The sequence below is a fragment of the Macrotis lagotis genome, chromosome 6, assembly GCF_037893015.1.
Source record: "Macrotis lagotis isolate mMagLag1 chromosome 6, bilby.v1.9.chrom.fasta, whole genome shotgun sequence".
NCBI lineage: Eukaryota > Metazoa > Chordata > Mammalia > Peramelemorphia > Peramelidae > Macrotis > Macrotis lagotis.
The window spans coordinates 164,084,629-164,109,937 of record NC_133663.1 but is presented as its reverse complement, the minus strand read 5'-3'; the positions used below and the strand labels follow the sequence as shown (position 1 = coordinate 164,109,937).

General features: G+C 36.7%; 1 protein-coding gene across 17 annotated transcripts in view; it reads left to right on the top strand.

Annotated features, from left to right (window-relative positions):
* The window catches only part of DOCK9 (dedicator of cytokinesis 9), a 390,530-nt gene that overhangs the window by 184,853 nt on the left and 180,368 nt on the right, over nucleotides 1–25,309 (top strand). For all 17 annotated transcript variants that reach the window (XM_074191938.1, XM_074191947.1, XM_074191940.1 and 14 more), the window contains exon 2: nucleotides 19,058–19,174. In XM_074191938.1, coding sequence (XP_074048039.1) covers nucleotides 19,058–19,174 — 117 coding nt within the window. The remainder of the gene's footprint in view (nucleotides 1–19,057; nucleotides 19,175–25,309) is intronic.

The following is a 25,309-nucleotide window of genomic DNA, read 5'->3' as shown; positions in this document are numbered from 1 at the left end:
GGTTTAGATCCCTTGAGAATATCCTGGAAAAAAAACTTTTGACAGTGATTCTCCAGATGTTCAGAAATATTTCTGTCCAGGAGTATACAAGGCAGACAGCTGCAATATAATAGGTCATTTATCATTGCACATCCAACTTTTTTAAAGTTAGCTTTCTTTTAGGGGGTCAGAGAATAGCCTGAAAAAATAGCAATTGTTGTAAAGGACTAATTTTGTTGCTAACTAACATACTAAATCAAATCCAATTTTTTTTCATTATAATAGATAAAGATAGGAAGAGACTCCTCACATGTAATGAAACCCTTACAGAATAAAGATCTGATCTCTGCATGTTAAAAGAGAGGTAGAGACAACAGTTAGATGGTAAGAGGCTTTTTCCCTCTTATCAGATAATAAATAGCCTTTTTTGTCTTAGAAGTTAGAAAGATAAGGTGATTGTTAAACAGTAAAAGTAACAAGACTACCTAAACAGTGCTTATATGCAGACCAGATCTCCTTACTCATTTATAATTTATTAAATTTAGGCTCAAGATACTTTGAAAAGTTGCTAAATCTGACTATATAATTGATGGAACTACTGACCAGTGAACTGATGGAATTCACTTTATCTCTCTTTAAACAATGCTTGTATGTTGGCATAGCCAAAAGGAGCAGTTTCTTTTAATGGCTCATTGTTGAGAAAAAATGAAGGAAAAAAAATAGCATTTTTAAAGCACTTACTGTTTGCTAGATATTGTGCTAAGTAAATGCTTTATATGTTTTATGTCACTAGATCCTCACAACAACCTCAGGAGGTAGATGCTCTTGTTATTTTATTTTACATTTGAGGAAACTGAGGCAGACAGAGGTTAAGTGACTCACTCTGGTCACACAGTGGCAGTCAGTTTTGAACTTTTAATACTTCGAGCTACCTGCTGAGTGATTCATGGGATTTGATGATCAAGAGAGATATTTTTTATCTCTAAAAACTTTACATAATCTTGAGAAAAACTTAAAAGGTTATTTGATAGGTAGCATGGTGTAGTAGGGTAGTCAGAAAGACCTAAGTTTAAATTTGGACTCATGTCAGCTACATGACCATTAACTTTTCAATGTGCTAAATAATTTTCTAAAATGAAATGCTAAACTACATTTTTGGAAGGAATTTTCACACTCCAAGTTCATCTACATTGATGAAATGGCAAGTCTAAACCTACACCCCTTTCCTCCCCTCCAAATAGACTTATTTTTAAATTCAAAGTGTACCTTTAATTAAATTGTTTTTCTACTATTAGTTATATTAGTAATTTTAATGTAAAATGCCCATTTTCCTTTTATGCTCTCAATTGATACGCAGTGTTTTCTTTCCCCTTTTCATAATTGTAGTCATATTTTGCCCAAACGGTGGCAGTATATCAGGTGTCAGTAAAGTTTATATCAGTTTTTGAGAATAATGAATGGCTGGAAACAATTTGTAAAGTTGATTGGACTGGAAGGTAAATTTATAGACATACAAATATATATTGGTATATGTGACAGTAAGAGGAAGAAGTTAATCGTGAAATTTTTCCATTCTTATTCTGGGCTCACCTCCAAAGTTAACTAATAAATTACTTTGTGGGTAACAACAGAGGAACATTCTAAAGAAAGACCCTTTTGGGGAGGGGCAGGATATCAAGAAACATTAGAAAACAAATAGTTTCCAACTTATAAATTTTCTAAAAGTCTTGTTTGGGACTTGAAGCACATTTTCTCCATAGGAATAATATCCAATGGGTGGCTAACAGACCAATCTGGTAACACCTATTAGTGTATCATCAACCTAAAATGCATTATACTAAAGCTCTTTGTTACTTTGGCAGGTTATAGAAGGCAATTTGAGGTAATCAGTCACGAAGTTTTTGCACTGAATCTCCATCGCTGTCATATTTTGTATTTATAGACCATTCAGGGACTACAAAAGTATTAAATTAAGACATGAAGCTAGAAATAAGGATAATTTTAAAAGTAAGATCATCCTCTTCCCTCACACAGAAACTTATGGGATCTCCTACACTGTCCTTTGTTGTGAATAAGAAAAAGACATCTCTCCAGGATAAACAAAAAAGTAGGTTGGGAATCAGTTCCTGCTATGGTGTGAGTTGTTGGAGTGAGAAAATGGTCAGTCAGTTCTCCTTCTCTTCTCAACTGTTCCAACATAGAAATCTTTTGCATTCCTAAACAGCTGGAAAGACCCAGACCTTGACTCTGGATTGCCAGCTCAGTCTATATGGACTTGATTTTATGGGTTTTCTAATCTTTCCCCCCCCTTTTTTCTTTTTGAATTTAAGGCAATAGGGTTAAGTGACTTGCCCAAGGTCACACAGCTAAGCAGTTATTAAGTGTGTCTAAGGCCAGATTTGAACTCAGATCCTCCTGACTCCAAGGCCGGTGCTCTATCCCACTGCACCACCTAGCTGCCCCCTGGCTTTTCTACTTCTAAGTGCAGTTCCAACCATGCCAGTTTCCCTCACTTTCCCCTCCCCCCCTTCTCTCTCTTCCCCTTGACTCAATGAACTCCTTTGACTCCCTTTTACCTGTAGATCCACCATAAAAATTCTCTGATTGACTTGACTTTCTAAGCTTTTCGTAATGTAGTCTTCTTTCTAGCTTTCCAGTCTTCTTCCACCTTATTTCTGGACCTTCTTGCTATTCTACTGAAAAAACACTGTCTCTAAGCTTTAAGAATTTTCAGTCTGTTCCTTCTTATCTTGTCCCTCCCTCCTTCTAGCTGTCTTCTAGCGTTCCTAGCTTCCTTTAAGTTTCAATTAAAATCTCATCTATAGAAAAACCTTTTCCAGACCTCCCTAATTTTAATACCTTCCAGGGCAGCTAGGTGGCACAGTGGATAGAGCACTGGCCTTGGAGTCAGAAGTACCTGAGTTCAAATTTGGCCTCAGACACTTAATAATTACCTAGCTGTGTGGAGTTGTGCAAGCCACTTAACTCCATTTGCTTTGCAAAAAAAAAAAAAAATACCTTCTCTCACTTTAACTCCCACCACTACCCCCACCCCAGCCCTATGTATTCTATATATAACTTGTTTGCTTCTTCCCTCATTAGATTGCAAGCTTTTGAGGGCAGGGACTGGCTTATCTTTTTTTTTTTTTTGTATCCTCAACTCAGAGTTGGCAATTAATAAATGATTATTGGCTGACTTACTGTTTCTGAGGCTGTCCCTGCTCAATAGACAGTGCCTAGTGATATCAAACTAATTTGTTTCCCAGTCCAAGGCAACTCAAGTCCACAAGACTTTCTGGACATTGCAGCTATACATCTATTTCTTTCTATGACTTTTGGAGTTTTTGCGTCTTCACCCAAACCTTGCAAGATATCTTTTCCTTGGATAGAGAAGGAGCTCTGGACTGAAAGACAGTATGGTGATGGAAGGAGACAGTGACTGGCTACCAGTCCAGTGTCTTTGTTAAGAGTCAGTTTATTCTTCCTTCCTTTCCTCTCTTCCTTTTTCACATGTTTACACCAATTCTGCTGCTAGAGATGGTACCTTGGGATGAGGCTGACTCAATAATAGGGATTAGAGTAGAGGAGAATAGGGAATTTATGATGCTAGCCAGAAGGAAGGGAATAAGATAGAGGAGGAGGAGAGAAATCCTAAGTGGGATAAGGAGAGAGGTAAAGAAAATAGGCATTTTGAAAGGAAGAGGCAAAATAATGAGAGAATAAATAATTTGAAAAGAAGAGACTAAATAGCATCATCATAGACTCAGAGATTTTGCTTTTTTGTGTTTTGCAAGTTAAGTGACTTGCTCAAGGTTACACAGCTAGATTATTATTAAGTGTCTGAGGGGCCAGGTATAAACTCAAGTCCTCCTGACTCCAGGGCTGGTACTTAATCTACTGTATCACCTAGCTGCCCTTAGGCTCAGAGATTTTTAAGAGATGGAAGTGACCTCAGAGGTATTCTAGTCCAAGTCCCTCTTTTTACAAATGAGGAAAATGAGGTTAGGGACATAATGGAAATTTCCTAAGGTCACACAGGTAGAATTTGAATCCAGAACCTCTGACTCTGACTCTGGACATGAGGTACTGAGGTGGCACTATATTGATTACTGTAATTGATAATCTAGGATACTTAGGTGGTACAGTGAATAAAGCACCAGCCTTGCAGTCCAGAGAACCAGAATTCAAATCTGGTCTCAGATATTTACTTTCTATGTGGACAAGTCACTTAAGCCTGTTTGCCTCAGTTTCCTCTTCTGTAAAAAAAGATCAAGAAAAGGAAATGATAGACTAGTCTAGTATCTGTCAAGAAAGCCCCAAATGGTATCATAAAGAGTCAAACATGTCTAAAAAAATGACTCAACAAAACTTCAATCTAGGTTGTAGCTGGTTTTTCTATGCAAATTCTTAATGGTATCAATTGCTAATTTGTGTTCTCCTGGAATGTTTAAGAATCCCTTTGTGTTTCCCTAAGGGGGAAGAGTTGTATTTGTCTCTTCCAAGAAATGTTGCCATAGTCATGTGTCATTGATAAATTCAATGGTGCAGATTTATTTCCTTAACACTATAAAATACAAGTGGGTGGGATAAAATAACCTCTTAGATGCTCTGGACTGGTATGAAATTGAGTTGGGATGTGACCCAAATAATATAAGTCAGAGGAGTCAGAAGGCTAGGGCTCCTATAAGTAAGTCTTTAAGAGTTGCTTAACAGTTGTTGATCTGTACAAGTAGATCAGTTAGTAAACATTTAATAAACACCTACCACATGTTAGGCATGATGTGCCCCAGTGGACCCACAGTAGGTGAATTTAAAATTCAAAGACAAGAATAAAATTGTCTGTCTTCCTCGGTAGTGGGTCAAAAGTCCCTACATAGTTCCTACTGGTAGGAGCTTATATTCTTTTTTTTTCCCAGATTTTTCAAGGCAATGGGGTTAAGTGGCTTGCCCAAGGCCACACAGCTAGGTAATTATTAAGTGTCTGAGGTCAGATTTGAACCCAGGTAGGAGCTTATATTCTACTAGAGACATTTACAGATATTAAATACAGAATAAATAAATGGTAGAGGGAGCTCTCCTTTCCTCAATGGGAGTTCCTTATGTAATGAAATCACAGGCAAGAAAAAATTGTCATTATATTAAAAGTGCCCCCTAGATAATTTTTGTATTCCATCATTTCAATCATGTCCAGTTCTTTGTGACTCCATTTGGAATTTTCTTGGCAAAGAAATTGGAGTGGTTTGCCAGTTCATTTTTTTAAATTTTGGGTTTTTTTTAGGTTTTTGCAAGGCAAATGGGGTTAAGTAGCTTGCCCAAGGCCACACAGCTAGGTAATTATTAAGTGTCTGAGACCGGATTTGAACCCAGGTACTCCTGACTCCAGGGCGGGTGCTTTGTCCACTGCCACCTAGCTGCCCCATCAGTTCATTTTTACAGACAATTCTGACAAACAAGGTTAAGTGACTTGCTCAAGATCACATAGCTAGTAAGTGTCTGAGCCTGGATTTGAACTCATCTTCCTGATTCCAAGCCCACTACTCTGTGCACTGTTCCAGTTAGTCCCCCCCCCCCCCCCGCTTTTGTGGATTTATTCTGTTACAAATGATGGTGCATTCTTCATATTTATTTTTAATAATTTTTGTGAAGTTGAAACATAAGTAATGGGGGTACATATGTGAAAAGAAACTGTTGCAAATTTTACAGTGTCTACCTTACTCAGAAGCAGGAAAAGGCTTTCCTTTGGCCTTTGGTTTTCTTATAGAATAGATAAATAATCATTACTCACTTTTGATGAAGTGATTTATTGCACAGTAATGGGGCCATAATATATACATTAGAACTATTTAATATTGTGTGCCATTCTATGTTACCTGTGCTTAGTATTCATAAAAGAAGAATGTAGTCTGGGAGAACTGGAAGGGAAACTTAGAAAACGAGGATAATCTCTTTATTTAACAGGTGAGAAAATCAACCCTTACATTGTTTAAGTGACTTGACTCACTTAAAGTTAAATGGATAATAAATTGATAGGTCATACAGATAAAAATTGCTCAGCTATTATTTGAACTTAGGGCCTCAGACTCCAAACCACAGTTGTTTTTATATAATGTTATTCAAGTGCAATTCTTGCCTTCTAAGTGTTTTTTTTTTTTTACCATCTAAGGTAAGCACTGCAGATGTAACTTGGCTTATAAAAGATTTACTAACAGTTTAATAGGCAATTAAGAAGTATGTTAAGGTTTAGATGCACAACCTTATTGTTGGAGTGGTGAGCAAAAGGGAGCCTTGAGAATGCATATTTAGACAGGGTGGGGTTGAGTCAAATCACCACCCCAGACACTTGAGAAACTATCCTGTTTATAAAAAACCTCAGGAGAAAAAGCTTCCACAAGTTCCTTTGGTAACTCATTAGAATGTGTGTTTATCCTCCCTAAATCCCAATCCTCTAGTCTAAACCCACTATAGTTTGAGCATTTTTTTCTTAAACTGTCTTCTCACCTTAGACATCATCTTAGATCATCATTTATTCTCTCCTAGCATACAGAAAAGCATAGAATTTTTTTTAATTTAAGGCAATGTGGTTAAGTGACTTGCCCAAGGTCACACACACAGCTAGGTAATTATTAAATGTCTGAGGCAGGACTTGAACTCAGGTTCTCTTGACTCCAGAGCTGGTACTCTAGCCACTGCACCACCTAGCTACCCCAAAGCATAGAATATTACAACTGAAAAAGAACTACCATTTCTTCTCACCTTATACATATCTGTGTGTGTGTGTATAAAATTTTCCTAAATTGTGTTTTCAATTTTTCCCATATTTTACTTAAGTTGTGAAGATCATAACCATAAAAATCTTTCTTTTAACTGATTGGTGGCTCACTAATGGGAATGTTTAGAGTTCTCTGCAGTTAAATATTGGAATGAAAAGTTAAGAGTAGCAGAAGTATAGTTGTTAGAAAGTACAAATTGTCTTATAAAGGAGAGAGATTGTCTTATCTGAAAATATGAATGATTTAGCTCATAGATTTAGAGTTGAAAGGGGGGGGGACTGAATCAGCTTGTCTCCACATATTACCGATGAGGAAACTTAAGAAACAGATAGGTTAAGTGACTTATTCAGGGTCAAATGGCTAGAAAGTATCTGAGGTATGTTGTTTGATTGATATATTCTTTTCTGGTTTTCCTTCAGATCTGGACAAATTGCCTAACCAGTATGATTTTGTTTCCTAATCCCTAAAATAGGAATGATAAATATTGCTGGACAAATATATGAAATTCTTTAAAAGGTTATCTGTATCCAGGACAGTGAAGTTACTTAATTAACGTTCACAAAAAAAGAAAAAAAAATGAGTACCTGAATAGGTTTAATACCTGAGTATTATTTTCCTTTCTTTGTATCCCTGATGATGATATTTATCCTTCTTTCTCAAAGAAAGTCATGATGATGCCATGCTGTGCATTGAATTGTATTTGAATGCTAAGGCGCACTTTTTCCTCCAGATCTCTCTGGGTCCAGTGGCCAGATTGTAGTGGGATGACTGGAAATGGCCCTGGATACAAGGCAGTCAGAGTTAAGTGACTGTCCAAGGTCACAGGATTAGTAATCATCAAATGTCTGAGGCCAGATTTGAACTCAGTCTTCCTGGGGCGGCTAGGTGGCGTAGTAGAGAAAGCACCGGCCCTGGAGTCAGGAGTACCTGGGTTCATATCTGGTCTCAGACACTTAATAATTACCTAGCTGTGTGGCCTTGGGCAAGCCACTTAACCCCGTTTGCCTTACAAAAAACCTAAAAAAATAAAAAATAAAAAAATGAACTCAGTCTTCCTGATCAGGGCCAAAGCTCAATTAACAGTCTCACCCAGCTGTCCTGTACTGATGCATAGTAGATGCTTAATGAATGTTTATTGAAACTGACTAATTGATTTCCACACCTGCCTGTTTTTCTTTCTTTTTTCTTTTTATCCATCCATCCATCCATCCATCCATCATCCATTTATCTATCTCTCTATCAACACACCTGCCTGTTTTTATCAAAGGCACTGCCATGCTTTCTGTCTCCTAGGTTTGTAACTTATACATTCCTCTTCTCTCGTGTTTTCCCTCAACCCACATCTCCAAACTCTTTCTTTCTCCTCTCTAAGCCACCATCTCAACACTTCCCATATTGACTAATTGTAGTGACTTCCTAATTAGTCTCCCCGTGAAAGTTCATTCATCCTCCACAAAGTTGTCAAAATGATTTTCCTTAGGCCAAATAGAACAAAACCATCTGCCATTTATGTAGCAATGCCTATTTATGATATAGCACTGTGCTAAGTGGTTTACAATTTTATCTTATTTGATCTTCACAGCCAAGCTAGGAGGTAGGTGCTGTTATTAGGCAAAAAGGTTAAGTGGCTTTTCCAGACCAAAAAAACCCAATAAGTCCATGAGGCTGGATTTGAACTCAAATCTTCCTAAGTCCAAGCCCAATGTTTTATTTTATCAGACCATATCCTTTTCCCTACTCAATTATACTCTAGGAACCCTCTATTGTCTCTAGGGTAAAATATGAACTCCTCTATTTGACTTTCAAAGCCCTATGTAACTTGATCCCAGCATTATGCATCAGTTCTCTTTCTTTTATGAACCAGCCAAATTGACCTTCTCTCTGTTCCTCATACATGGCATTTCCACTCCTATACTTTTTTACTGCCATTTTGCATTCCTGGTATCCACCACTGCCTCACTCTTCCATTAAGACAATTCAAGTACTACTTTATACACAAAGCCTTTCCTAAGCCTCCCAACACTAATGCCTTCTCTTAAAAGCTATTTTGTATTTAAACTACATTTCATGTGATTATTTGTACATGGTTGATTAATTGGAAACTTGCCTGAGGCAGGGACACCATTTAAGATACTATGGAAATAATTCAAGTAAATGAAAATGTCAGAAGATGGCTTCAATATTATGAGAGAAGAGGAGGTGATGGATGTAAGAGATGTTGGGGAAATAAAATTGGCAAAATTTTCCAAAGGATTGGATATGGGGGGGGAGGGAGAAGGAAAAGTCAAAGATAACTTTGAGTTCCTAAGTCTTAATAACTTGGAAAATGGTGGTATCATTGATCAAAATTGGGAAAGACTTTTAGTGCTATGGCCAGAATTCTTTGTTTGGACTTTGAGATATGAGATATTTAAAATGAGTTTCAGGATTCAAGTTGAATTCTTGGTAAATTTGAGCAAGGGATCTTAGTAGTAAGGTGGAAGAGGTAGGTTGAGTAACCTGGATATAATAAAATGAGGGCAGAGTCTGAAGTTAAGAAATACTGTGTAGAAAAAGCAAGAAGCCTCATTTGAGCCAACAGACGATACTTTGTTGTCAATATGTGAATGGAGCCAAGACTGTTGAAAATTGTAGTTTGGCATCAACTTTCTAAATTGAAATCATGTTTGAAATATCCTTGTAAGCTGATATTGTTTCTTCCCCCATTTTTCTTGGAATCAGGTACTGAGACTTTAGAAGCTCTTTTTGGAGCTTATTCATTCACTTATTAAGAGTTATGTTGTATGTGCTACTCAAACAGTGATTCTTTTGAAGGGTTTATCAAGTCTTTGGGAAAAAGACAGAGACAGTTTCATTTCAGAATGCCATCACTTAACCAATTGGCTTCTTGATTCTATTCCCTCAAGGCTAATTCTGCTTCCAAAAATAAACATGTCATTTTATATTGAATACTGAAACTGTCTAAAGAAGAAGAAAGCAATTTAAAAAGGAAAATCAGTTTTGGTCTCTGAGAATTAGATGTAATGATAGCTTACTTTTATATACTGTTTATGGTTACTAAGTGTTATCATATACATTATATCATGTGATCCTTATAAGTCATGTGAGGCAGGAGCATTATCACTGCCATTTCACACAGAAGGAAAACAGAAGTCTATGGTGCTGTAACTTGTCCAAGATCATACAGCTAGTAAGAAGCAGGGTTGAATATATCAATACACTATTGGTGGAGCAGTGAATTCTGTCCAGCTACTCTGGAAAGCAATTTGGAACTATGCCTTAACCCTTACTCATTGATCTAGCAATATCACTAAGTGGCACATTTCCTTTAAAAAATAAATAAAGGTAGAGAATAATAAATAAAGGTTTTCGTAGGTGTGTGTAAACAACAACAAAAAATGTGGTTTAGAGAATTTGGCTAAAATGCAGCAGCTCTTTTCACAGTCACAAAAACCTAAAAATAAAGCAGTGCCTGTCAATTAGGGAATGACTGAAGAAATTATTTTATATGAATTTAATAGATTATTATTACATCAGAAAAAATGTATAGAATTTGGGAAAACTTCTGTGACCTGATATAGTGTGAAGTGAGAACTGAGAGAAGTTTTACAAGGATGATATGAAAAAAATGTTTTTTTGAAAGATTTGAGAATACTGATCCATGCAGTGTCAAACATGAATGAAAAACGACTTAGCAATCAACCAAATCTCCATCAAAAAGGAGATTTAGTGGAATTTGGGGAATATATGGGGTCATAGAGAAGGGAATGTGGAGTTTAAAAAAACAAGATCAAGAAAATAAAAAACAAGAAAATATTTATTTAAAACATAAACGATTATGTTGAAGGTTCCGCATGATTTTCAGTGCTTTGACATTAATCTTATCCATTAAGCTTTTGCTCACCAATTATATGTCATGGAGATTCTCCTAAGCTCTTTTTAGAATATCATCTTCAAGTTAATAGCTGTTTCAAAACTACTTCTCTCCCCATCATCTTTTACCTTTTACCTTATTTACAACTTCTTCATTAGAAATTGCTTCATAGGCATTGGTATATGAATGCACAATTTATGATTTTATCAGTGTGGAAAGTTTTTCCAAAAAGGAATTCAATTTTTTTCTACCTGTTCAGGGGGCAACCTCTTTTTGACTTAGTATACAACCCTAGGAAATTGTTTGGTGTTTTATTGTTTTACCTGGGGTCCGGTTTTGAAGATAGGATTTGAGTTCTTGGTTTCTTGATTTTAAATTTTAACAATTTAACTATTACAACTTGCTACCTCTATGAGATATCACTAAAAACAATAAAATACTCTTATTTCCACAATCTCAGAGTTGAAAGAAATCTGAGTGGCCCATCCCTGAATAAGTAATAGAGCCCATTTCTAATAAGAACCCTTGAACCCCCTCCAAGGGAATAAGATAAGAAGTCATGCAGTGGCCTCTAAAAGATCTCTTGTAGTGAGCATCCTACTACCTCCCAAAGCAGTCTATTCCAATTTTGGTCAATTCTAATTGCTAGGGTGTTTTTCCTTATGCAAAACCTAAATCTACCTCTTTGTGGCTTGACCATGGCTCCTGGTTGTTCCCTCCAAGGCTAAACCCAACTATCTTCTTAGATTTAATTTACTAGTGAAACCTGTCTATCCTGTGTGGGGAAAAAAAAATTTGCTTGATTGAACTGATCTGTGAGTTCAGCCAAAATGATGGTTTTCGTAGGTGTGTGTAAACAACAACAAAAAAATGTGGTTTTAGAGAATTTGGCTAAATGGGCTGTATTTTCCATCTATTTAAAAGTTGATAAGGGTATATTTTTTTTCATTCAGGTAATCTCAAATTAAAGGTAACTTCAAATCTCAATATAATATCCAACTTTAATATTTTGAATATTGAATTTGATATTTGAAAAAAACAACTTTGAGCAGCCTACAGTACTAAATGAAGCAACTTATGGTGAAGAAAAAATATTATAGGGTAGTCTGGATCAGAATGAAATGGATCTTACAACTCTACATTTTCTCTCTTCTATCATTCCCCTTTAAGGCTCCTATCCTAATTAAATTTAATAAACTTTTTTTGAGAGATCTCTATAGGGTTTCATGCCAGGTAGTTCATAGCACTTTGCCCTAAGGAGAAGGGAAAATGTAAAAATAATACAAAATTGAGAATAAATGTGTTTGAGTTTTACAAAATTCCATGAAGGGAGTGATCTTTTTTGGCTGAGGGAGCAGTTACATAGAGGATGGGACACTGGAATTGGGACCTGAAGGACAGAGTAGATAAAGAATTTTAACTTTAGAGAGGTGAATAGGGAAAGAAATTCTCTGTCTCAGGAAGTAGTAGGAACATGGAAGTAGTCAAGTGTGGGATGTGTTTTGGGATTAGTGTTAGGATACTTTACTGGAGTATAGGGCACATGAAGGGAGATATGGGCTAAATCTGGCTAAATAGATGGATAACACTTTATTCAGAAGGCAGTGGGGAACCTTATTAATTGAAGGGGGTCATCAAATCTATACTTTCCTGGTTCTATATTCTCACAACTTTCTCATCTCTCTTCATCCTTTGCCTTTCTCATTCCTATCTCTTCCTGCCCTTTCGATCTCCCATCCCCCCCATTTCATAATAGCAAGAAGACACTCAAAACCCTGTGTTAGGAGAATTACTACAATTCCACTCAGCTTTCTTCCTCATGTGACTGCATGGCACAAAGCATACAGTAATTCTCCCATCCATAGCTCTGTCTTGTCTGACTTTCTTCATTAGTATTCTTAGCTGCATCCCAGTCGGACACAGCTGACAATTACAAGCAGCTCCTTATAGGACTTGTGGCTTATTTGAGCATGCTGCAATTTAATTTAATTCTTCATTGTTGTCATTAGTGATAATTTCCTTGTGTCTTTGTCCCAGGTCCAATTACCTTGTCAGTTTTTCAATCGGATCATTTAATTTGTGTTTACCTTAGAAGTTGAAATTGGCATTGTTTTTAAAACCAATCCTTTTGGGGGCAGCTAGGTGGAGCAATGGGCAGAGCACTGGTCCTGGAATCAGGAGGACCTGAGTTCAAATGCAGCCTCAGACACTTAATAATTGCCTAGCTGTGTGACCTTGAACAAGTCACTTCACCTCATTGCCTTAAATAAATTTTTTTAAAAACCAATCATTTTCCCCATCAAATTAACTTTTTAAATAAAGTACCTCCATCCAGTTACCAAATAGATATTCTTTAAGCACAGGTCAGGTCTAACCATATCATTCCCCTGCTCAAGATGAGGCAGTAGACTGAAATAAAATACAGCTCCACTGGTTGGCTTCTAAAAGTTCTTCACAGTTTAGCTCCAGCCTATGTTTTCATACTGAAAGGAGAGAACTCTCCTTTCTTTGACTCAGCCTAACTGACCTACCATGGTGTTAATGCCCGGGTTGTCCACTATACCTGAAATGTCTGGCTCTCAACCTCAACATCTTGGAACTCTTGGTTCTCTTCAAACTTAAAGAAGTTGCAAAGGATCTCCTTCAAGAAATCTTTTCTATTCAGCATTTTTGAGGCAGTTATGTAGCACAGTGTATAGAGTGCTGGGTGAGGAGATAGGAGGACTTGTTACTTGTGTGAACTTGGGCAGGTTAGTTCATTTCTCTTTCCCTCAATTTCCTCAAAGTTCCTATAAAATGGGGGCAATAATAGCCCAAAATTGTTATGAGGACAAAATTAAATATTTGTAAAGTACTTTAAACAGTGCCTGACTGTTTAATAGGTGCTTAATAAAAGCTTATTCCTTTCCCTCTTTATTACTCCTCTCCCAAAGTTATTTTGCATTTTCATATATATATATATATATATATATATATGGTAATATATGTATAATATACACACACATATATATAATATTTACTCTTCCATGAATATATATCATTCTAATAAAATGTAAGTTTCCTGAAGATGATGTCATTTCTTGTTTTTGTCTTTATTTCCAGGACATAGATGCCTGGCACACATTAGGCACTTGATTAATGTTTATTGATGCTCGTTGTTCAATCATTTTTCAATCATGCCCAACTCTTTTTGACTCCATTTTTTTTTTTGCAAAGATAATGAAATAGCTTGCAATTTCCTTCTCTGCTCATTTTACAAATGAGGAAACTGAAGCAAACAGGGCAAAGTGACTTGCCCTGGGGTCACATAATAAGTGTTAGAGGCCAGATCTGACTCACATCTGGTGCTTTGATTCTTAAGCTCCTCTCTCTAAATTTGCCTGAACTTGTGATTTCATCTGTGTAAGATATTCCTATGTGGAAACCCTCTGTAGATTCAGATCAGCAACTCCTTTATAACTTTATAATCTTAAAGAGTTTTCTGGGGTAAAGAAAAATAAGCCTATTCTAAGTTAATGCAGCTAGTATGGACCAGAGGGTAGAATTTGAACCTAGTCTGACATTGCCTCTCAGTGACTTGATTTATTGAAAGCCTTTGTGGCGTTGCTTAAAAATTGATTCAACATTTTGGTATTTACAATAGAAAAGTCATGTTGGTCTAGTTGAGAATCTTCTAACCTTAACAATGCATTTATTAGAAAAAAATTTGTTTTTCTTTTTCTTTTCTTTTTCAGTAGTTTAGAGGTAAAGTGGGAGGGAGAAAATAAATGCTTGTTAGTTAAAAACAATTATATTTAACAAAATTTCAAAAAACACTACTCAAAGCCTTTTCATTCTTTGGGTTAGTCTATTCTGCACACAATAGAACTTTTTATAGTACAAAGAAAAATATATTTAGTTGTCTAGAGAGCCTGGTGTTCATTTTACATTCTTTGAAACATTCTCAGAAATCCCTGACTTGTTGTGGTTTAATGTCCAGGAAAAGAGATTTCAAGATTGTTTCTAAATCCAGGCTAGTAGTTTATATTATTTTCTCCTTTTTCCCTTAAAATTCAAAAGTTAAAAATATTATTTTTATTTGTGGGTACCCTTCATTTTTTCCTTTAAAAAAGGGTTATTTACAAATAGGAGTTATGAGACTTGAACATTTGCATTGACTGGTAATGTTGTATTTGTGTCATCATCCTTTCCCTAGTTGTTGAAAGTTCTGTGACCTAAAAGGAGAAAGAAAGAAAATGTATATTTTCAGGTAGGAAGGAGATCTTTTGTTTCTTTAGCCCTGTGGTGTTCAAACCTTAGTGATCTAACTTGGTCTTTAGCCTCATCAATCCTCCTCAACATGGGTCTCCATTCCATATCTGAGTTTGTGTGACCAGACCATGTGAAAGGAGATGATTTCAGAGTCAAGCTAGTACTGTTAATCAAAAATAATTTATTAAATGCTTACTGTATACAAGGTGCTAAGAATTCCCTACTTAGAGAGCTTATATTCTATCTGGAAAGACAATGTCTGCCTCTCTTTCTTGTTTCCCACGCTCACCCTTGATATAGGGGTAGAGGAAAGGAACATTTTTCGGTGGTCTCTCCCTCTCCTTCCTACCACCCCCAGTCCATGACTTGACTTGTTTGTTCAATACTAATCATCTGGAGTATAAGGTACCCATTTAGAAGCAGGCATCTTGAAAACTTAGTACCCCTATAGTTGTTGATGGTTGTATGTCTCTCTGTATGTGTCTGTGTGTGTGTGTGTGTGTGTGTGTGTGTGTGTGACTACTTTTAGAAATTCTCTCTTTTCTTCATTTAATCCAATCACCAGGAAGCTGGAACTTTGTTAGACCTCGAGGTGCCAAAGTCATTCATTACAGCCTAGGCCATCATTTTTTTCTTGACACTGAACTTCATTGATGCTAGAAGTTTTTTGTGGAGTGAAAAATTTTATTTCTATCCTTGTATATCTAGTGCCTTATGTGTGATAGGTACTTAATAAATTACATGATTGATTGAATTGAATTAAAAACAAGAGTTTTAGCATTTTCATCCCCTGTTGGGGATGAGAAATGGGAGGAGTAAGGAGAGGTGGTGAATTGGCCAAATGTAGAAATTTTATAGGCAGTCAGCTTGTCAGGAGAATGAGTCTGAGAAATTTCGCTTAAGGAGTTGAGTAAATCATAGTCTTTACATTTCCCTGTCTGCTGGCTTTTCACACACAGAAAACGTGGCTGAACAATTGAATGTGTCAGACTTAACCTGAGTCTGAGGTTGTCTGAGGGAGTCAGTCGTTTGCCCAGAGTTGGGATCCCCTGGAAATTGCTTTCCTTTAGAATCTGGTCATTTTATACCCATGAGTATCATGTAGCCTGACCAAGAGCAACAAGTAGATTTGAAAGGAGAAATGAATGATAGTTGGAGAGAAATCAAAGATTAAAAAAAGAGTAATTAATTAGCAGGACATTTTAGGAAGCGTCCTCTTTGGTTGCCTGTCAAAGCTCTAGTGTGCTCAGAGCACTGAGTGTCCAATGTACTGTTTTTTTTTTTCAGGGAATGGTGGTTGTGTGTGTGTGTGGCGGGGGGAGTGACTGAGTTTGTGTCTTTGTGTAAATATTTGACCTGTATTGAAGGGCTCTTGTCATTTAAGCTTTGGTGTTCCTTTTATTGAGCCTCTAAGTCATCATCCTTCTCATCTACCCCTTTGATCACATTCATTTTATCTTCAGAATGCTTTGGAGCAGGCACTTCTTCAAAGCCAGGTCCTTGACCCTTTGCTACCAATATCACTCCCAGGTCATCTTAGAATACTGACTATATCTTCTGTTTATACACTTGGCAAGTAGTGGGAAAGAATGTCAGAACTAGTCAGGAGGGACCTGTCTCCAACAGTTACCAGCTGTGTGATCTTGGGCATATGACTTAACCTCTGTATAAACTAGCTTTCTCATGTGCAAAATGAGAATAATAATGCTTATCCCTATCTTCCAGGGTTGTTGGGAAGATCAAATGAGATAATATATGTGAAACCTTAAAATGAAATATCAATATCATCATCATCATTCCCTTCACTTAACTCTTCATAGCTCTTTTCTTGATTATTCTTTTTTTTTTAACTTGCAAGTCCTCACCTCTCTTGAGTTCTATGTTTCTCTATCTTGATGAGGGCAAGCACTGGCTTTTGCTACATAGTACATAGTGCTTAATAAATGTTTATTGATTGATATGTATAGTAATATTTTATTTTTAAATTTTTTTATTTTAAACTTTTTCCCCCCACCAATATGCAAAAACAAGTTTCAAAAGTTATTTCCTGGGGGCGGCTAGGTGGCGTAGTGGATAAAGCACTGGCCTTGGAGTCAGGAGTACCTGGGTTCAAATCCGATCTCAGACACTTAATAATTACCTAGCTGTGTGGCCTTGAGCAAGCCACTTAACCCCCTTTGCCTTGCAAAAACCTAAATAAAAAACAAAAAACAAAACAAAACAAAAGTTATTTCCAAAACCTTGAATTCCACATTCTCTCCCTTCCTCCTCCCCTATTCCCTCTCATTGAGAAAAATTTACTTGGAATAGGTCATGAAAAGCAGTAGTAATATTTTAATATTTGCCTTATTTATAGAATTTTTGTCTTTGTAATTGCAGGACTTAGCATTTAGTAGGTGCTTAATATATACATGCTTCTTAAATTGAGTTGTAAAAAAAGCAGCTTTAGAATTTTATGTGTGGAGGTGGTAAGTAGGCCTATTATATCAACACTTAATTCTTTTTATAATACCAGAATAGGTCATAAAAGGGCAAGGATTTAGTTCAACTCCCTTATTTTAATGGATGAGGAAACTGAATGGAGAAGTGATGTGACTTGTATAAGAGTACACTTAAGTTGGATAATTCAGAAATTTAAAGCTGGAAGGAACCCTAAAAATCATCTAACCCATTCTCCTCATTTTATAAATAAGAAGACTCAGACTCAAAAAAATCAGTGACTATTCCAAATCATAAAGATAATACACAGGTAGGAAGCATGAAAAACCCTTTGATTTCAAATCTAGAATTCTTTCCCCTGTACAAATAGAACAGGATTAAAACCTAAATTTTCTGATTTTAGATCTATTGCTTTCACTACCACCCTTTGTCCATTAAAATTATCTTTAGACCTAGTCCCTGAATTGGGAAATGGGGAAATTAGTTAAAGATGGTGGAGGGAAGGACATGAGCTGAGACACAGAAATGAGAATTACTCTAGGCGTGTCCTGGGAAGACTAGTTAGGCTAAAGTTAGAGTTAGGGTGGTAGTGAGGAAGTAAGAAAATGTACTTCAATGCTCCTTCCCATGGACCTGTATAATAGTATTGATGCTAGTCTCCTTTCAGTGAGAAAGATTTTTATATCTTTCTCTATCTGTCCTGTTCACCTCTTGTTCACCTCTTCATGTGCAGAACTGCTTCAGGAGTCTACCCCAACTTAAGGGAGTCCTTCTGCCATTTTCTTTTTTTTTTTTTAACAAGGAATCTCCTTTACTGGGGGCAGGTGGGGGGTCACAGGGACCAACACCTTCTGTGCAGTCTGTTTAGTGTTCTGCCCTCCAAAGCCCACAGTACTGTTCAGTCCTCCTCCTGACAGAAGGCCCAGGTAGGAGTTGGGGTGACAACACACCCCGTGGTTAGTAGAGCATGCAAAGTCCCAGCCGATGGCTTGGGGCAAGGAGGAGGAGAAACAGTAAAAAGCCTGAGACCCAGGCAGGCAGGACAGAGCGGCTCTTGAAAAGGGGCAGGGGAGTATGGTGTTCTTGAGTCTGAAGAGGCGAAAGGAGGTCAATGGAAGATGAGATGGTTGGGGAAGGAAGAAGCCCAGCAGCCTGAAGCCCAATTTTCAGGGCCATGAGAGCAACCTTAGCACAGGACTCCCAAACCCTCAAGTCAGTGGCAGCTCTGGCTCCAGGCCAAAGGGGGCTGCTTCAAAGGATCAGCATTTCTTGGGGAGCCCAGAGTTGGGTATGCTGCCACAAGCAGCAATTAGAAGGTTTGGACCAAAGGATAAGGCCGAGTCTGAATTCCTCAGAGTGTCCCCCAGGGTCACAGGGCTGCAGGCTCCACAGGAGGGAAGAGGGGCCAGGTGAACACTGGATCACACTGGGTGGGATGGCCCAGCAGAGGAGCCTCCCGTGAGCCTGGGCCTGGCCCTGGTGGGTTGATGTTGGAGCCCCGTGCCATTCTTGACATCACAAGGAAACCAGTGAAGTGTCTTAGCTGTATTTATCCTCTCCCTAGCTCTTGTTCCATCTACTTTTTCTGTCATACATACATTTCCCTATTAACATCCTTTATACTGCTTCTTCTGCAAGAATGGGAAGAGTGATCTTAACCCATTGCCTTCCAACCCCCCCCTCAAAAAAACCCCAAACAACTCCAAATGCTTAAGTAAGCTGTATTATTTTGTTGCTTTTCTAGGCAAAACCAAAGCTAATTGAGCCACTTGACTATGAAAATGTTATTGTCCAGAAGAAGACTCAAATCTTGAATGATGCTTCACGTGAAATGCTGCTTTTTCCTTATGATGACTTCCAGGTAATTAGTTTTATTTTTCCTATCCTCTTAGTCATGCGATTGACCTTTTAAAATTATGGAATTGGCTTTTAGGAACAATTGGTCAGAATATTAAAGACATTTGTTGTCTCTAATTCAGGGATTTAATTTAACTTCTTTCTATCAGCTGAATGTTTGGCTTTGGATTTTTCCTTTTTGTCTCATAGCCATGACAGATGTGTTTGTGAGATACGTATAAGTAATATATTTCCTACCAATTCTATGGAATTTGATTTTGGTAATAGAATGAGTACAGCAAATATAAATGTACCTGTTCATGAGATTATGAACAAATTATGAGATGAAGAGGCAGTGTAGAATGAGCACTGACTTTGAGTCCTCGAGCAAGCCACAGCCTCTGAGGCACAATTTTCTCATCTATAAAATGAAGTGTGGGTGGATAGATTAGATGGCTTGTTAGATTCCCCCCTCTAAATTTATGTTGATATTAATAGATAAAAATATTACTAGGATGTAGCATGTACATTGTAGCCCCTTAAAAATGGGTTGTAAATTAATTAATTAATTAATTTAAAGTTTATCACAGAAAAAGCCTGGAAAATGCAACTTTCAAGTTCACTTTCACAGAATCATTAATAGGATTTTAAAAATTTTATCAGCATATATTCTACAGGTTAGGATATTTAATGAAGAGAAAGAGCACAATCTTATTTTGATTCCTTATAGAATTAAAGTAGATAAATGATTTTATCTCTTTCCTGTCAGGGGAAAAAATTCTTTAGGAACATGATTCACTGTTAATGGGAAAGTTCTACTGGAGAACTCTTTCCAGTGGCACAATTTTTAATTTATTATGAACTAGGATATTTTGAAAAACCACCTCACAAAATAATATCCCTGCTAAAAGAAAACAAGTGGAAAGCTCAAAAACGACAGGGATTTTTTGCCAGTAAATTTGGCAAGGTTCATGTTGCATTTGCACAGAAAAAAACAGACTACTACAAATAATACTAAATGTTGACATATTTTTCCTGTATAGGCCTTTGTGGAAGCCAAAGGTTATCTTGAGGTTCACTGAACATGACTGGCCTTAGAGTGTGTTTTTATAATGCAGCAAAATAGATTCTCTAAAACCATTTTAACTTTGTGAATCTAGAACACCAAGTTCTTTTTGTGAAGGGATTGTGATACAAATATTTAATAAGTGAAAAGAATAAAACACATTATCATCTTTAACACCAGTGATACAGGACTCAGCTATTGATGAATATAGCAGAACTAGCTGGTTGAAATTACATGGAAAACACCCATATATATTTTACATGTTAACTATTGCTCTGGAGATGTTGGGTACCAGGCGTGACTCTGGCTGAAACACAAACTTTCCACCTTTTCTCATTAGAAATGGATGGGTCAGCAAGTGTTGTTTTTCTTGTTTTCCCCAAAATGAGTGACTATAGATTTCAAACCAAGTTTTCAATTGTAAAATAGGGAATATGATCTGATCCTGATATTTTACTAATGTAGGGAACTCCTTTAGGGAGGAAACTTCCTTTACCAATGTAGTTTTGTACCTTCTATGAAATTTCTAGTCTTAGATTTGCCTAGAACCCTGAAAAATTTCATAATTTTACTAGGATAACAAAACCAATATGTGTCAAAGGTAAGACTCAAACTCGGGTCTTTCTGGTTCCAAAATCTCTATCCCCTACACCATACTGTCCTTTCATAATTTAAAATAGAGTTTTATTAGAGTAATAGTTGCTTTCAGGGCTATCATGAACTCTTCAATATAACCTAAAAGATGTCTAATTTCCTCAGTGATATCTTGAATGATAAACTTGAGAACTTCCATGTTTTCTTCTGCTATATCTCTCTGTGAAGCATAGTCCAATATGATTTTGGAAGAATTCATTCATATTAGAGAAAGTAGCTAAATAGCAGTGGGCAAATAAATCATACAGGTGTATGATGCTTATCTGTCCATTCACATCCCCAAAGTTGATTACATCCCTACAAGAAACAAAACATTCTACAAGAGTTCACATTAATAATATATTGTGTTACTGATGACAACTTGTATGGAAGAAGTAACAGAAATAGACGTATGTCGAAAAGAAATGTAGTGAGGTTATCCATTAAGGTAAGAAGTCTTCCATTATATTAGGTTGGGCATGGAATTTCATTGACCTAGGTTACTTCCTAGTGATAAAATTCCTTTATAAGAATTGAGGTGGGCACCTTCAGCCTACAGTTTTAGACATTTGAGGATGACCAGGGACACATAACCAGTATGTAATAGAGACAGGATGGCTTCAGGGTCCATTTTCTATACACCATGCTACACTTATTTCTCCTTATGGAAAAAATGACAATGAGTAAATATATATAGTCATAGGAAAATAGGAAAAAGGATAGCTCATGATGATGAGGTGTGGAGAGGTTGTGATCTTCTGACATCCTGCATCTTTGAAAGTATCTATAGAACCCCTCAATTTTAACTAAATTGTCATAGTAATTAAAGCAGCTGAGTAGACAGAATATATAATTGATGGCTCCTTTGATCAACTGCTTTTATATGTGGTGATTTTTTTTTATCTTAGGGTTGGGTCAAAGTAAGCAATAGAAAAGCAATTAGGCTAAACCATGAATGGCAAGGGGCTTTTTGAAGCTGTTTGTGGCTTTTGTGTCTTGGCTCAAGCTGCTTTTTTTTTGTTTTTTTTGAAAGGCAATGGGGGGTTAAGTGACTTGCCCAAGGTCACACAGCTAGGTCATCAATAATTGTCCGAGGTCACATTTGAACTCAGGTCCCCTGACTTCAAGGCTGGTACTCTATCCACTGTGCCCTCTAGCTGCCCCCAAGCTGCTTGTTACTGTATGCTTGATTGGGCTGTTTCAGCTGAACTGAATTAAGTTAAACAGATGCTGGATATTGTGAAGAATATAGAGATACACATTGTCTCTGACAACTATGCTTAATTATTAAATTAAGATATAAATTTGAAAGAGTATGAAATATAGTTCAGTGAGAGAATGACATATATTTAATGAGGAATGAATAAGACTTGAGTTAATTCTAATTACTTTAGACTTTAAATTGATCTGGTTGAACTTTAAATAGCGTCTGACCTATCTTAGCATTAAGATGGTTGTTGATCTAGTTTTATGGGAATTTATGTGAAAAATTATCCTACATGCTGAATGAAGTGAGCAGAACCAGAAGAACATTGTAAACATTAACAACAGCATTGTGTGACGATCAACTCTGATGGACTTACTCTTCTCAGCAGTACAGTGATCAAAGACATTTCTAAATGACTTGTGATGGAAAATATCATCCACAACCAGAGAAGGAACTATGGAGTTTGAATACAGACCAAAGCATGCTATTTCCAGTTTTTAAGATTCGTCTTTTATGTTTTTTCTTTTTTTGTTCTGATTTCTTCTTTCACATCATGATTAATAAGGATATATGTTTAATGTAGTTACACATATTTAACCTATATTAGATTCCCCACTTTTTTTTTTTTTTGCAAGGGAAATGGGGTTAAGTGGCTTGCCCAAGGCCACGCAGCTAGGTAATTATTAAAGTGTCTGAGACCAGATTTGAACCCAGGTACTCCTGACTCCAGAGCTGGCGCTTTATCTACTGCGCCACCTGGTCGCCCTAGATTCTCCACTTTTAAGGGGAGGTGAAGAGGGAAGGGCAGAAGGGGGGAAAACTTTATCAAAAAATGAATGTTGAAGGCTATCTTTGTATACAGTTGGAAAAATAAATTTATTAAATTTTAGAAGAAAAATGATCTTATAGTAGGAAAGGATAAAAGGGAAACAGGAAAAATGCTTCACAACTGTTCTAATCAGCTAATCTACACTGAAAAAAGGAATAGGGAAGTTTTTTATATTTTTGGGACATTTATAAGTTAATTCCCTTATTAGTACAGTCAGGGAACTGTATGCTAGGATCAATTAAATATTCTTATAGAATTATCATATTGTTGATGAAATATATGTGTAACTGATTTTTAAAGAATTTGTTAAAAATTATTAAATGCCTATTCTTTGTTGTACTGTATTACTGTACTAAAAACACTCCTGGGGCAACCAGGTGGCACAGTGGATAAAGCGCCAGCTCTGGAGTCAGGAGTACCTGGGTTCAAATCTGGTCTCAGACACTTTAATAATTACCTAGCTGCGTGGCCTTGGGCAAGCCACTTAACCCCATTGCCTAGCAAAAACCTAAAAACACTCCTATTCTCAAATATACTCATTCTACTGGGGAAGGTAACAAGCAAACAACTATGTTTGTGCACACGCCCATGTGTGAGTGCACACACACACACAAAATTAGATAATCTCAGGACCTAGAAGTTAAGGAATCCAGGAAAGACCTCTTGCAAAAGCATTATTAGAAGAAGAAAGAAGAGGAACTTCTCATTCAATGACTTCATTTTTTTTTTTTTTTAATTTAAGTATTAGGTAAAACCTTCAACAAGTATGGTAGAAATACAGGGTGATGCTTCATGAGAGATATAAAGGTTTGGAAAAGTCATTGTTGGTAATGGAATAGAAAATTAATTAGGATCAGAGTAATTGCCATGCTACTGGTCCTATTAGAGAACCAGTATGAATGATGGCCTAAGAGTAACAATGACCATGGCTTAAATAGGGAATGCAAAGTCTCTGGCTTCTTTTAGCCTTGCCTCTGGAGTTCTCCAGCCCAATTGAGATAAGATAATATATATTTGTTGTGGTTTGTGATTTTTTTTTCTAGTGCATTTTCTCCAACCACATGTAGTAGCACTTGAATAAGAACAAAGAAGCAGATGGTTGGAGCACTCCAGGATTGGGTTTTGTTAAAGGCATGATCAGTGATAGGACAAGGTGAGAGTAGAGAATAATGAAGCATTAAATTGGTTCAGTAAATGTTTGAGATAGAGAAGAATATAGTCACTTATAGGAATGATGACCTAAGAAAGAACTGATGATGGAGAGAAAGGAGGTCAAGAGACAGAACAGGACTAGGATTTATAAAACTGAAACAAAGATGAAATGATAACATATGATCAGATTAAAGGAGTTTCAGAGTTGGTAAATATGGATATGAAAGTAGAGCACTTGATGTCAAGAACTAACTAATCTTGTGAATTGAGTTGAACTGGAAAGTTAGGATGTTTTGAAGGTATATCAGTATTGATGTTGGGGGCCAGAGTTGGATTTCTGATTAATGGAGTATAGAAAAGACAATCTGGAAGCAGTATTTAGCCTCATTCACTGTAGCAAATGAGTTTCATTTGGGGGGGGGGGGACATAATTGTTATGAGTGAAAGTTAGATCACTGGTAGAATGAGTGGTGCAGGAAGCAGTATTATTAGGAAGAAGATAGGTTTCAATAAGTGCCAGAATGAGAAATCGAGAGTTTTAAGATGTTTCATCAAAAGTTTCAGAAGGTACAGTGAAAAGATTGAGAAGATCTGTAGTTGAACTTCGGGGAGGATGTAGTGGATAGAGTTAAGGGGGGTGGTTAGTTGAAAATGATCCATGGATGGCACTTTGGTAGCCTGGGCTTAAGAATTAACTGGTATAGGGAGAGAATGGGGAGGGTCAAAAAGAGAGGGTAAATTTGCAGTTAGAGGGTCTGTATTTGATTACCTAGTCTGCAACTGACTGGTGTGACATTAAACATTTGGGCCTCATTTATCCCCATTTGTAAATTGAAGGAGTTGTGTCAGATAATTGTTAAATTCCTTTACAACTTTAAATTTGTGAGCTAATCTATGAGCCTTGGGTTGTGAAGCAGCACATTAAAAAATGTGATCTCATACTATATTGTGGTTCTTATCTAAGACTTTATTTCAGAAACATTAATTGAACCTAAATATCTTACATGACAGAGGTACTGTCTTGTCCTGATTGACAGAACATAGAACAAATTAGACAAACTGAATTGTCAGCTGACATGGGGAATCTTGCTCAAAGATGAATATAGCAGCCAGGATTTTTACCTTTTAATTTGTTTTCAAAGATACAGAATATTTTAGTGTGTATTAGGTCTCTAATCACAAATCTTACATTATTTCTCTTGAAAGGACTTGTTCCAAATGATACCTTTTCTCTTCCTTTGCATGAATTTAAGAGGTTATTGGTTATGTTTTT